At 38.8% G+C, this 15,175-nt stretch overlaps 1 protein-coding gene across 2 annotated transcripts in view; it reads left to right on the forward strand.

Moving 5' to 3' along the window:
- The window catches only part of TNIP3 (TNFAIP3 interacting protein 3), a 62,711-nt gene that overhangs the window by 39,507 nt on the left and 8,029 nt on the right, over window positions 1–15,175 (forward strand). For both annotated transcript variants that reach the window (XM_080373602.1, XM_080373603.1), the window contains exons 8-12: window positions 112–240; window positions 5,716–5,832; window positions 9,018–9,143; window positions 11,208–11,366; window positions 14,763–14,823. In XM_080373602.1, coding sequence (XP_080229728.1) covers window positions 112–240; window positions 5,716–5,832; window positions 9,018–9,143; window positions 11,208–11,366; window positions 14,763–14,823 — 592 coding nt within the window. The remainder of the gene's footprint in view (window positions 1–111; window positions 241–5,715; window positions 5,833–9,017; window positions 9,144–11,207; window positions 11,367–14,762; window positions 14,824–15,175) is intronic.

Consider the following 15,175-nt stretch of genomic DNA (forward strand, 5'->3'; position numbering starts at 1 on the left):
TGGGGCAACAAAAATGCAGCACATCTGCCAGACAGCAGATATTCTGAAAGTTGTTCTTGAAAAATGGTTCCATCTGCTTTTCAGCAGCATCTCTCTGTTTTTGCATCCTAGAAAGAAACAAAGGTCCTTAGTGAAGCTCTCCATGAAATGAAGGAAGAGAACAAGCTCCTGAAGCAGAAGAACGCCTCAATGATCAGAAAGAAAGAACATTATGAGTGTGAAATAAGTCGTCTCAATAAGGTATGAACAGGAGTGAGCTACTGACCAGAACCGCTTCCTTTAATTCTAGGGTCTCTGTTGTCAAGCAGTGACACTACCAAATACCCATATTTTCAGTCCCGAGGGAACAACCTTTTCATGGTAGCAAACTCATGATCACCATTCAGGAGCTGGGGAAACAAGCAAATCTTACGTTAGCTAATACCTGTGCATGCTGTTCCTGACAGGTAGTAGGGTTGCATTATAAAGAGGGAAGTTAAGAGACTCTTTGGCTTCTCCTGCGAAACCTCTCTGTATCGTATCTAAGCTCTTTCTACATTCTCTGTCCTTAGAACAAAAAAAGAAATGGCACAAAGATGCTTTCATATGCATCCAGTGAAATGCTGTGATTAAAAGAAGATTCAGACCTATTGTTTTAGATATATTCTGTGTTTGAGAATAACGGCTTCTCTTCACAAGACATGCTCCTATCTTATATATACATACATATATGTATTCATACATATAAGTATTATGTGTATATATGTCTCATTGAGGAAATTGCCATAAAATAGCTAAATGGGACTTTTTTTTTTTAAACTGAGGGAAAGTAATAAATGTAACTTTGTTTTAATCAAAAGATCACATAAAGCAGTGGGTGTTTTCTAACAATTTTATATTTCATGGTGAACCACAAACACTTCCTGAGGAAATGCACTGCAGTAACCATTGCTGTGTAACTTGTGATATGCAAGCTAAAGGGCCATGATGTACAAAAGTCAAGGCAAAAAAACTAATGTTGCCATATTAGAAAAATCTGACAGAACATATGTTGTCTAGCTGTTTTTTGAAATGCATTGACAGGACTTCCATTCAAGGTCTTGTTCGTAAAATAACTTACTTCAATGTTTTATTTTGCTGTGTTATCTTACAGTGTGGTTGGAACTAAGACAGAGGGATAAATAGACCATTCTTTTAAATAAAATACCAATTTCACGTACCACACTTTTCCACGAGTAATTTACTGATTTGCTGTGTATTTTCACTCTTAAAATCTAGTGTCATGAATGCATGTAAGACTGGAAGAGATCTTCTGTGCCCTTTTAGGTCTAGTCCCCTGCTATTGTAGGTTCAGTGACTTGAAGTTCTTACAAATTCCCCAAAATCAAACAAGTTCTTCCATAAAAATACTTAAGCTCCTTCTACCGTGCTTCTGTTGAAAGGCTATTCTGGAACTGTAACCCTTCTTTCATGAAATGCTTTCATCTGTTTTAATTGGGTTGAATTTATTCTGGCCAGATAATATGAATTTGTTCTTCTGGTAGAAGTGTTGAACAGATCTGCTTCACTCCTTGTGTGAAGCAGGTCTGTCCTCTCTGTGAAGCAGAACTGTCCTCTATAGTGAAAATATGATTGCTCTCAGGGGCGCTTGCTCTTCCCCTATAGCTACAGAAAGAAATTGTACTTTTTACTAGAGGACAGTTTAGCTAAGCTGACCCAGCTCTTTTGGTCTTTTAAAGTACAATTATGCCTGCTAATATGTGTGGGTTTTTATCTGAGACGTTTTAAACTGCTTAGTTCTCCGTTTATGGAAGATGCTACTACTTGTTTCCAAGTACATGAATCTTTTAAGTATGTTGATCTTTTTACTTTTGGCTTCATCTGACTTAGATCTGATCATCCAGAGTACCCAAAGTACAGAGTCCGATCTGACCCTGCTTTGTCTGCAGCATGAAAGTGATGTTGCAATGCCATAATAGTTTGCAACACTATATCCCAAGATTATTGGCTTTCCTGTGGCTGTTTCCTTGTTGACCATATGGTTCAAGTATAAGCCAAATTTCTGACTTATTTCATAACGTTGCTGCAGCACCATATCAATTGCTATTTAAACATAGATTAATAAACTATATAATGTATTTGCCCTGAAAAAATTGTAAGTTTCATGAAAAATATCAGGTTAAAGAGTGCGTTACTTCATCCCATTTCTCATGTCTGTAGGGCAGTTCTCTTTGAAATTCTTTCCCAAGCCTAGCACGCTCTTGAGGTTAGATTAAGAGGTTTCTAGGCACATGGACGACTTTTTTCTAGCGATGGAAACAGAGGCAGTTATTTTTCAGTCATACAGTTCCATTTTTGATGTTAACATTCAGAAAACCTCTGTGCTGCTTGTCTTGCAATTTCAAGTTTCAGTTCTCAGTACTTCTGAATGAATGTTATTTAACACCGCGTTAATTAAAGCTCAGTTAAATTTAGCAGTCTGTGTACATCTTCCTTGCTGTTAGCCATCTTGTCACTGCCACAGCGCTCTACATTATCCTCTTGATTGGAAAGACTGTCTTTACTCTTGCTTTCCTGTGTAATGCCTTCCCTCTACTCATTTTTATAGAGAAAAAAATTACATTTTAGAGTTATATGTATATATTCTATAGTTTATTTTGCATCATGTAGACATCTTGTAGATCAGTGTGACTGTTTCTCTTACCCTGCACTTTCATCTAAAACCTACCAAAAGTGGTGGCTTTTGTTGGGATGAAATCCTTTCTCCAGTCCCTCAAGGGGTATTTTAATTTTTCTTCGTGAAATTATTCATCTAGCTGTCCATCGAGCATTTTCCTATACAATTTTTTTTCAGCTTACCTACCCCCCAGAAAATCATATCTCAAGGAAATAGTTTGTTTTGTTGGGGGTTTTTGTACTTTGACTTTTAATGAAGCAGGAATAACCAAATTATCAGAAAAAATTGCATACAGGACCAATTATAGTCGGTGCCTGGAAGTTCTTTGTAATTACTCAGATTTGTGAATTTGAAATTACAAATCCTAGTTACATATTTTAAACAGCTTATTTACTTTTAATTTCAAGTGTCTTATGATCATTTTATTTGCTGTTGTTTTTTTAAAATTTGTGGAACAGTAGTATCTTCATTTCTTCCATAAATGACCCTAAAACAGCTCCACCTTTTGTCATTTCTGAGTGATGGCAATTTTGAAAGAAAAATATTCCAGTCATATCTTTAACTGTTAGCTTTAGTAATGTTTAGTCTGCATTTTGTACTTGGGAACCCAAATCTCCTATAATGACATAATTCTCAATAATGTACTATTGATCTAATAGCAACATTACAAAATCTTAACACCACCACCCCCCACATATCACTTCTCAGAATGTATTTTACAGTCTTTCTTCAAAGATTTTGATCTGCATTTATATATGACCCTAAACCAATTCAGCTTTATTCATGCTGCAGTTTCTTATTTTATTTGAACTGATAAAACATGGTCTCACAGTATTGCTTCCAAGGGTGTTTTTTAAAAAAATCCTCGCCTTACTTTTCTCTACTGTTAACCTTTTGAAGGTCAAACGTTCTGGATTTTTCTGGGTTTTTTTCTCCATAATTCTGAGATGTAGAACCTCATAAAAAAAAAAACCTAAATAAACAAACATGAAGAATTGCCCAAATACCTGATACATTTATGTCATGGTGTAATTCTAGGAAGTGAGCTGCAAGGAAAATAGTCAATGTGGTGACATTTGTTCAAGAATTAGGAGAACTGTCAATAGCTTACGAATATACATATTTCAGTTGTAAAGGTGCATTACCATTTGGTAATGTCAGGGAAGCCATGACGAGTAACCTGTGTCCTAGAAAAGGAGTTTTAACAAAAGACAGTGCCATATAAAAAGCGGGTGCAGGAGATGACTGGGAAAATAGTATGTTGTGAAACAGGACACTCAGTTACCTTTGAATTAGGGCATCTGAAGCACTTTCTTCTGAGGGTGGTCAAATATTAGAAGAGGCTACATGGAGAGCCCATGAAATCACCCTCTGTGGAGGTGCTCAGTACTCAGTTGTCAGGGCCTTGAGCAACCTGACCACCCTGGCCGGGCTCTGAGCAGGGGCTTGGACCTCCAGAGGTACCCTGCCACCCAAGCGAGTCTTGTGATTCTGTGGTTGTCAGCAAGATAGAGATGTGTCCTGCATAGGCAGGGGCAAGAAGAAAAGCATGTTTCACTTGTCTTTGTCCTCAGCAGCATGCTTCACAAACCACAAGCCTGGGAAGGGGTCTGGGTTGTGGTCAGCCAGGGAAGGTCTCATATGTTCCATGCTGTAATCAAACTGCACTGGCTCTTGCTGCTGCTGGCAATCCATGCCCAATCTGAATGCCAACGTGAAACTTGGTTTTATTATTTGTTTTACTATTTGTGCAGACCACTACAATGTCATAGCCTAAAAAAGATTACCATTGGCTCAGAGGGGCAAAAGGAAGATTAAATCAGTAAGCTAGCTGTATCTTCATCCTTCCATGTTTATGTTCAGTCTTATCTATGTATTGACATGGCAACAAAATTTGCTGCTCTTACACCATTTTCTCTTCTGTACAATTCTTAGGGACAGTAGCTCATCAGATAAAAAGCCTCCCTTTTGTCTTCTGTGCTCTCCATGGAAAGTGCTAATTTTGTTTTTTAATATTTTTTTTTCTATTTTGGGAATACTACCCCTTGGGTTACTTTAGATATTGGTTCTCCTTCTTCGCCGCTTCCCCCTCTGTCTCTTCCCCCTCCAGATTATCTTCCCTCCTTCCCTTATGGCATGAATGGAGTGTGGCCAGCAAGGGAGAGCTGGGGTTCATTAGTAGGAACTGAATTTTCTAAAATGGATGAAGTTAGATGAGTCTGTATTTTATTGTGAGAGACATTGAAAAGTACTGAGTGGTGAGTATTCCTACTAGAGTTAAAAAAAAATATGTGTGTTTAGTGTATGGTTATAGACAGGGAGGGATAAAAAGTGATTGAAAAAGTATTTCTGTCCAAGGGAGAGCTGTGTAATACTGTTAAAAATTAAAAAAAAAATCTGCAAAGAACTATGGCAGAATTTGAAAAATAGTGTGAGGGTTACTAATGTAGTGTGTGTATTCATAACTCCCTCTAGTGACAAGCTATAGAGACTACACAACTTCCTCTCAACGAGGGTTTTACTTCAGTTCCAGTTGAAGAAAATTTTACTCAGTGCAAAAAATGTTTTAGTCAGACTTTACTGTAGTCACATTCTTAGGCCATCTTTGAATATTGCTTTTATGTTCTTGGGGGTTTTGTTTATGTGGTTTTGGTCTCAGCTGAGTTTAGACACTTCTTTTTTGTTTGTTTTCCCAAGTTCTGACTTGGACAGGAGAACGAATGTTTACGAGTTGAGATTTGCAACTGTGATTTCCATAGGTAAATGTTGGTTATAGTTATAAGTAAAAGCACAGTCCCCTAAAGAACCCTGTCTCAAAGTCACAGATGTAGTGTGGGCACTTTGAAAATGTGGACCTAGTCATGCATGTATGTTATTCATGGGGTTTATATTCAGTGTATATAATTAAAGCAACTGCAGGTGAAGGGAAAACCCCCACGAATCTGTGACTCACTCTAATCTGTATGTTTAGAGAGCAAACATTCTAATAACTTAAAAGGATTATATATTTTTAAATGTATTGAATCTGTGTTTAGTAGTTTTGCTCTTTAATGTTGCAGGCCCTTCAGGACATGTTGAAAAAGCAGCACTCTCCTGTTCCTGGGACTCTTACAGAGAAGAGTGACAGGAACAGTCTTGAGGACATGAGAACCCAACTTGAAGTTCTCAGACAGCAGGTGAGAACAGCTGGAAGTAAGCCTGAATGGATTTCATACAGCATAATTTTGCCCTTTCTCCCAAGAATTGTCGTGGTAGACTTGCTATGTAGAGCTTTTGAAAGGAAGACCCAGTTTAGCTGTATCCCATTCAAGCGGTGTTTCCTAAGCATCACAGCAGTGTCCACTAAGTGAAACGGAGTCCTTGCAAAGGGCTGGAGCAAGGATTTCTGTAGGACTCATGTAGGACTTGAAGCAGGAGGATGACCCTCCTGGCTCTTGGAGACATCCTGCCAGCTCTCTGCAAGAGGCTGAATTTCATCCAGAGGGAATGCTAAACTTCCTGATTTACTGATTGTGTCTTCTGCTGCTTTTTTCTTAGAAGTTGAAAGTTTAGTGAATTAGTTATCTAAGAATCCTAGTCTTGGAAAACCTGTTGGCATTGCAGTTTGTCAAAGTGTGAGGCAAAACATTTGCATCCGGAACCTGCACACCAGTCACTGTAGAGAAGTGTATTTATATTTTTTAATCTTTGTTCTAAGCATTGCAAGTGCCTTGTGCACTCTTTTTCTTTCTGTATGAAAGAATCTGTTTGAAAACATGATACTTTTCAGATAATTTTATATTTTAGGTCTGGCATCCTGGACAGTGTTAGGGTTAATGTTATTGACACACAAATGGATGTGATCAGAAGGGAATTTTGTTCAATGGGAATAAAATACTTGTTTCTGTCACGTTTGACAGCAGAGCCAGATTTTGCTCTCTAATGTAATGCTTGCCACATGCTGGAGAATAAAATCCTGCACTTGATTGTGCAGTAATGAGTTATTTCATTCTACACAATAACATAGAGTAAACCAATTTTTGTCAGAATTCTCATGGGGTATCCATTTTATGAATGTATTTTTCTAGTTGTATAAATCAGTACAGTGAGTCCAGACTTCCTTCTGCACGAAATGGAGCAGAAATCTCTTAACTGTACAGAAGAAGGGAGTCTTGGGACAAATGGCAACGTGGCAGTCTCACCAGAGCTTGGCTGTCATCAGCCCATCCCTGGTCACGACAGAAGAGATGAAGGCATTCATTCCTTGGGAGGTGTTCCCCTCTTTCTCAGAGCAACAGACTATATGGTGAAACCGTGGCAGTAGATCTTTGCAGCTTCAGTAGATCTTACAGCCGGGGAGCAGGAGGGAGGTGGGACAGCAGAGAGGGAATCAGGAAAGAAGAAACAAGGAAATACTGAGAAGCATGTAGGTGGGCAGGGATACAAGAGACCTAGATATTTCTGCAAGCAACAGCTTAGCCTCTGCTTGGGAGGGTCAGGGGCACGCGTGCCTGATCCAGGCACAGGCTGTGGAGCTGAGTCCCTGCATGGCCACACAGAAAGCCTTTGTTCCTTTTACACAGTGCTGTTCAGGAAAGAGGCTATATCTAGTGGTGGACTACTAGTCCGTTTAACTGGTAGTTAACCGGTAAACTGGTACCGTTTATCCCTTAAAAAGATCACTGTCCTTAGTATTTGCTATATTATAATATATGTTATAAATAATATTGAAAGCTGGTATCTCCCAGTCAGCCTTCTAAATTATAAGGGTCTGAAAAAAACCTTGCAAAAATTAGCTGCAACAGGCAGGTCATGAAAATAATTTATAGAACCCTGTGTTGACTTTTTTTTTTTTCCCCTGAGGTATTAACATTTCTTTAGTCCTCCTGTGAAGTCATAGCACTGCCGCCAGCAAAAAGAAAACTGGATCTGTTCAACGGGCAGTGTGTAAGCCACAGCAAGCAAGTTCTTTGAAAACAGATTGTCATCACGCTTTAGTGACCAACCAAGAGGACATGAAAGGATTTCTGAAAGTTCTGGTGGTGGTTCCCACCCCAATGTGCTTTTGCTGTTACTTGTCAGTAGAAATGCCACCAACCTCCAGCTTCTTACCAGGTGGATACCTGCCAGTTAGCTGAAGAATTAAGCCAGTCAGTTTAACACCTATTAATTTATGGATTTTTTTTTTTTTTATGGATGTTTTGCTTCTGAATCTGTGTGCTTGCTGTCTGTGCCTGGAGTGGTCAGATATTCTTTAGTGGGATGAAGCCTTATGATTCCTGGCAAAGTAAACAGAGCTAAGACATTGCATCCTTCAGTGTTTGAAAGGCAGCTTATCTTCTAGGAACAGGGTCAAAACTCTGTATTTCGATTTTGAATGGTGTGTGTAACATTCCCTGCTGCTTCTGCACTGGGGCAGGTTGGTTCTTTGGGCTGCAGTTTGAAAGGATGAATTAGAAGTCCTGTATTGCAGAGAAAAAGTACATGGGCCAGTTATTTTGTCTGCATACAGTTTCTAACATCTGGGCATGATAGCCTCCCACAGATTTTTTTTTTTTTTTTTTTTTCCCATGGTGCTCCAGCCAAGGTCTAAATTCCTTGACAGTCCTGACTAATCCAAGTCTTCTGGTCATTTAGTATGTGACCACAGCTCTAAATGGTAGCCCTTATTCTGCATGGATTAGTCCTTTGGGCCACACCTTGGTTAGCTAGCACAGTGGGTAAAGTAAAGCTGCAGACAACTATGCAAAGGTGTAAAGCAACACAGGCTCAGGACCAACTGTATTCAATAGGCTATAAAAGGCAGGACATTATTTGATGATAGCGGATCATTGTTAGGCTGGATAAGGTGATAACATTCTGTCAGACTGTGTGCTAGAAGTCAGGTTTTTGTGCTGTGCTAGCACTGCCCATCTCTACCAGGATGGTAACTGCTTGCATCTGAGATACGGGGGATTAAAACTGGTCATAATTGAAGAGAAAACTGGAAAAAATGTTGGTGAAATATTTTTCCTGGTACCATTTATCCCTTAAAAAGATCACTGTCCTTAGTATTTGCTATATTATAACATATATTATAAATAATATTGAAAGCTGGTATCTCCCAGTCAGCCTTCTAAATTATAAGGGCCTACAAATACTGAAGCTGTCAACTCTTTCGATTGACAGGTTCCAGTGGAGAATAGCCATTGCTTGTCATTTTGTATTGGTCATAAAAAAGATGAGGGAAACTTTTTGGTTGCAGGATTGTAAAGAGGAGGGATGTCTTTGGACTGCACCTGACTACTTGGCCAGTGTTTAACAAGCAACCAAACAGCAAAGTGGATGAAAATTTCTGTTGTGGCTTGACTGCAATTCACATACTTGGTCCTAATGATTGCAGGTACAGATATATGAAGACGACTTCAGAAAGGAGAGATCTGACAGAGAAAGACTTAACGAGGAGAAAGAAGAATTGCAGAAAATTAATGAGAGATTACAGTCTCAACTGAATAAACTAAACTCTCAGGTATGAGTCTAAAGAAAGTTACTATTGCCAGCACATGTGTATTTTATTTTTATTTTCTCACTTTCCACACAACTCAAGGCTTTCTGGCTTCCATTAATTGACATTGGATTTTATATGAGGTCACCACCTGGGATGAAATCATTCTGAAGTAATGCAGTAAGAAGATGAGAAATGATTAGAGATGACTTCCAAATTAAGTAGATGAAGGGAGTTATTTACTGCAAAAACTCTTCAAACATATCTTAAAATGGAGGCAGGGGGACCAAAAACAAATCCAGAGGACTGTTGATGGTTTCACTGGCACTTGATGTAAGAGTTGTAACATCAAACTAACTTTTGAAATAAAAGTTTTTGTAATTAATCCTGACCTCTGCAGTGGAATTACAGAGTAATGTTAGTATCACTGAGGAAAAAAAATAGTTTTCTCCATCCAAATTAGGTGAGCAGCCACTGCAATAATTGTTTGCTGCAACATCCTTTTTATCTCTTCACAGTAGTGTCAGTATTCTGTTCACAAACATTCAGGAAGCCATAGTAGAGCGCATGGCATGCAAAACTGTGAGCTTTCTCAATCCCCATTTAAAAATGATGAAATTCCGAGGTTTACTGTCTTGACAAAATTGTGCAATGTTTTAAAAGAATGGCCAAGTACCAAAATGTTCTGTGATGATTTATTGTCCTCCCCAACATTGTTGTGAAACAGAAACTTCAGTATTGGCTTATTCTTAACCAACCCACACACCAATACTCATAGGGTCTTGCAACAGTATCAGAGGCAAGGTGCTGCCAAGTGCCCTTCACTCCCATCAGCTTCAGCAGGAGTGGAGAGTAGGTTGGGTATCCTGGCTGATGCTGGGTGCTGCTGCAGTAAGGCTCCAGACTTGTCAGTGCTTTTATGGATATTATTTGGAAGCATTTCATGTAAGTGTAAAAATAGCAATGCCAGAGGGAATGCTGTGATTTGCTGCTCCGGGCATCCCAGGCATATAGAAATACCTTAGACAAATCTGTTAACACTGCATGCAATAACTTTCAGGTATATTTCCCCCACCCACCAGCCCTCTCCTGGATGGTTCAATAAGGTAAAGAATTTTTTTGTAGGAAGACAAGAGTACTCCAGGATACCTTCTTCCATATATTTTTGCATTGTCTAGAGACTATGAAAGACTAAATCTCTTGCATAACACCAACCAATCAATGGATGCTGAGAACCTCTCGCAGCAGTGACAGTGAAGAGGGGGTCTATAAATGAGGCTAAAAGGCCTTTCCCACTCTTCCCCAGCCACTCTGAACCAGGAGAAATGCCAACAGCACTGCACATGTGCAACATACTCGAAGGGCTGTCGAGTCAGCATCAGGAATGTGTACGTACAACTTGACTGTCCCTGCATTGCATCGATAGTTTACACTGGAGATCTTGTTCGTCTCTTCCTGCCTTAGGATTTGATTAAACAGAGCTTGTGAAGGATCTTAAACATGAGAGGAACCATATAGAATATTTGTTTGGTTTCTTAAGTCAAATTATTTAGTTGTGACTCATAGAATCATAGAATAGAATCATGGAATGTTAATCATCTTTTACCCCACCTTGCTCTGTCCTTAGGCAAATTCCTGTTGACTCTGGTGGATTACAGAGGGCCTAAGAAAAAGCAGACCCAAATCTCGAGGCCATCAACTTTGCTCCTTTACCAAAATGATTTTTTTTTCTTGTTATGCAAGTGCCTGTCCATGTAGTTCTGCTTCAAACTATTGAAAGCTACCATGTGTTATATAAATGTTTCTTGAATATAGAAAACGCCCAGAAATGTGCTTGTCATATCTTGAAACCAGTCTTTTCTCACATAAAAAGTGCCAAGACTGGTGTGGTGCAAGTCAGCTTTCCTAAATAATTTTTAAAATCGTGAACAGTTTGAAGAGGCTAAACGGGCAGCATTGCGGCCCGTGCTGAGAGAGAAGGGTTTCTTTCCTGTTGCTTTTTACTGATGAATTTGTACATGAATATTCTGTGGTCATCACATCCTGCTGCTAATGCATTTCTTCTTGCTTTTCTTGGTTTTTTGACAGACAAAAGACCTCCCGGTACAGCCTGAGAGGCCCAGCTACCCACCTCCCCTCTTTCTCTCACCATGTGTTAATTATGGGAGTTGTGGGTTGGTTCTTCACTATCAAGATCCTCGAGTACATCCAGCATCTCGCAGGGCGCATGAGCAGCAGCAGCATTCTGTAAGGTTCCCACCATCTCTTATTTCACAAGGGCACTGATGTTCTTACAGTGTGGTGACCGCAGGAGAATAACATGGTGCTATCACAGTGCCATCCTCACCAGTAACTAAACCTGTTTGTTCCAGATCAAGATTTTGTACTGGTTTTAGATTTAGCCCTAGGTCTAGAAGAGCCTTGATGATCTCTGTACAGTCTCTTCCCTTACTTTTTGCCCCCAAATGCTGATTTTTCTTGTGATAGTTATGTTCTTTTCTTCCTTGCCATTCCAGTGTATTTGGTACTGAACTGCAGAGTTCTGCCACATGCAAATCAAAGCATAACCTACAGAAATCTGTGCACAAAGAGAAAAAATTACAGCAAATTAAATATGTGGTTGATGAGTTATATTTTAAGTATATATACTTATATATTTTAAATTTACTTTGGTGAATACTATTTATCTATTATATCACTAAGAAGAAAAAGGGGATTATTATATATTTGGTTTCAATGACACTGGTGGTCATTCCTTAATTAAAAAAATAAGGTTGTTTGATTCGACTTTTGCTGATTTCTTAGATTAATGTACTTCCATGATACACATTCAGAGCCCTTTTTAGCTATACAGTTACTGAAATCCATAAATATGAATCAACGCTCTGGAGCCCAGTTCTGATGATATGAATTAAATAATAGTGACAAAAATGAGAATGTAGCTGTGGTCAGCATTATTCTGGTCTCTTCCCTCTATTTCGTTGAAGAAAGCTTGTTGACCAATATGTCTTATTTCCATGTCTTACACTGGGTATTTCTTTCTCTGGCCCTATCTTTGGAGAATGACTTCCCTTCTTCACTCACAGCTTCAATATTCATAGGTAATATAACGGTCCTGCTGTCAGGCAATGCCACTGCAGCCAGACTGTATGGTCCCAGGTTCCCTGTACACTTTCCAGGGCAGGCAGAAAGCTATTGGCAGGGTTCACAACATTGCTGTTAAACTGTAAGGGTGAAATCACAGATGTTGTTGCTTGTCCCCAGTAGTATCTTCCCTCTGGTATGTTGCTGTGAAAAAGGATTACATGAGGAGTAAGGTTCTGCTGAGGGTGAGGCACTCTGTGAATGCTTTAGGAAAGCAATTTTCCCAAGCAAGCCTGTGTATTGCAAAAAAAGAAAAAACGAAAATAAATCGGCAGAAGTGGAAGTTATATTTGAGTGTGGCTAGCACAATGGGAAATTTACCTTTTTTTCTGGCACACAACAGGGTCCTGTCTTCCTCAGCATGAAGAAGAATAGCTTTGAACGAGGGCAGGTTATGTGAGGGGGAGTTATCTATTTCAAAGAAAATACTGCTTCAAAGAATGGTATTTTTGAAGTGCTTTGGGTTATCCAAGTAGGCTGTGCTTGTTCAAATCTAGTGAGAATGCATTTAAACATGGTGAATGTCATTTTAAATACACAATATCTGTTTCTGGCTATAAACCTGTCACATAGGGAAAGATGGTCATTATTTGAGAAATTATAGCCCAATTTTTGCAAAACACATATAAGGCTTTCAGACTGTAGAAATCCAACGGAAAAGCTGTGGTCAAATAAGTCATTTCTGTGCTTCAGGAGTGTGCTTATCTGCCTATTTATCAGAGTTGGAAGTATTGCAGAATGTTTTTCACTGCAATTTGGACACTGTCCCAGATTATTTTGGCTCTTCTCCCTGAACTTTCATCATCTGGGTTTCTAATTCTGCAAGGGATCACTGGGTTTACAACTTTGCCATTCCTGCTGGAGCGCCGGGGTCAGTTTGACTGGTTGCTTTGTAACTCCCAGTTTCATTCTGAGTTTTCTTTGAAATTCTTTGTCTGTGTGAGTGCAGTGTTGCTGCTCTGAGCTTTTGATACGTCCCTGAGCAATTTGTTAGTAATGAAGAAAGGTGTTAGAATTTAATGAGTGTCCTGAGTTAGCGTATGTAATCCTGTGTTTAGTCTGTGCTTTTGCTTGTTCTATCCTTTTATATTTTGCACCTTTTTGTTCCTTTTTACATTGTTAGTAGAAACATTTTGTTCAGTCTCACATGAAATACATCTCTTGTTTCCAGAATTCATTCAGGTTTGCATAGTGTAAGCATGTATGAAAGAGTAGATCAGAGAACAGAAAATTCAACAGAAACTAAAAAAAGCAATGCAAATAAGTGTATTTTGAGCCATGGGCAGAAAAACTACCTGTGCTTAAAGCAAAGCAGTCTTGCTTTGTAGCGAAGCAGAGTCTTGCTTTGTATCAAAGCCTGTTTTGTTTGTCCACAAGCACAGAATTAGTTAACAATTCCTGTGGATGGTATAATTTAAGAGAAAATAGGATAGCTTCTTTTTTCCTGACAGGGTAGGAGAATGATTACTGCTATGTAACTAGGAATGAAAGCACAGGTAGAGGTTAAATCTGTTTTCTGTATCTGCAGCTTCATCGTGCCATCTTAATTTAGGCAAAACATCTTTAGAAGTCTATGAAAAAAGTTGTAGGGAAGAAGAAATCTGTAGGAGTCTCCTTGGGACTACTCAGGATTTTTGTCAGAGTTAATTTCTGCAAAACATTATTTTCCCAGTTTAACTAATTTGAAGCAGTAATTACCTGGAATTTGACAAGTTTGCATGTACTACTTGAACCAGGTAGACAGCTTAATGCAGCTTCAACTGAAATGTCTGGTTCCAAAATTGTTTTCTCTAGTGGTAATTTGCTGCTCATTTACCACAGTTTGTGGAATGAACTACAATGCAGTATTTCTTTCTTCCAGGATTTCCCTGGACAAAACTTTGTTTGCCTGGACATAACCTTCTCAATACTTCCTCTTATAAGAAAGACGGGAATTTTTCCCATCGCACAGTATTTTCAAGAAGTTATTTTGATAACAGCTAATGTTATAGTAACACTAATGCTAACCTGTGGGGAAGGGAGGAGGGGAGAAAACTTTATTAAATGGGTTATTCCTGTCACTGTGAAACATGTTACAGATATTACACATATTCAGAGTGGAACAGCTTCACCTGTCAGGTGTACCAGGTTTCCCTGGGGTTCTTTAGTACAGAGAATATGATGCCTGCTCGTGTTTTCTAATGCACTTTATTCCTTAGTGCTTTTTAAATCTGATTTGATTCTGTTAACATTTCTTCTGATTTGTTGGATCTAGAAAGGTTTACACCAATATTTCTAATGAGTGCAGCATCTAAACCACTTGTCATAAAAAAGGAAGCAAGCTGAAAGACTCAATCAGTGGAAATATAAAGCTAAATGTAAGATTTTTTGGTAAACTACTTTTGTATGACTAATAAAAACCTTCACAGCACTATTATATTTTTATCATGTCACTATTCTTTTGTTTGAAGTGTCTATGAAGTCCATATTGCTGTAATAATGTTTTATTGTTCTGTGCAGCCAGACTATCAGTGGTATGTTCCTGACCAGTTTCCGCCAGATGTGCAGCACAAGGCAAATGGTAAGACAACAGCTGTACAGAGCATATTTTAAATGTACTTTTTTAAAATGAGGGCCTTTGAGGGATGTAGAGTAAACTTTTGTATTTATTTGTTGCGTGCTTATGTGACAGCTTTGCCTCAGAGAGCGGAGGCTGGTGTATGTGCAACACAGGTGAGGTTTCTAATGTAATACCATCTACATTACAGCTTTCAGCTTCAGTGCAATTCATAAAATGTCTCTGTTACATATTATAGGATCACACATTTGCCTCATTAAACACCTAGTAATAGTCCTAAAGAAAAGATATCCTCCAAGTTGTCCTTAGAGCTTCTGTTGCTCCAGCTAAGACTAAATTTAATGATGTGCCGAAC

Source organism: Falco punctatus, assembly GCF_963210335.1.
Source record: "Falco punctatus genome assembly, chromosome: 1".
Taxonomy (NCBI): domain Eukaryota; kingdom Metazoa; phylum Chordata; class Aves; order Falconiformes; family Falconidae; genus Falco; species Falco punctatus.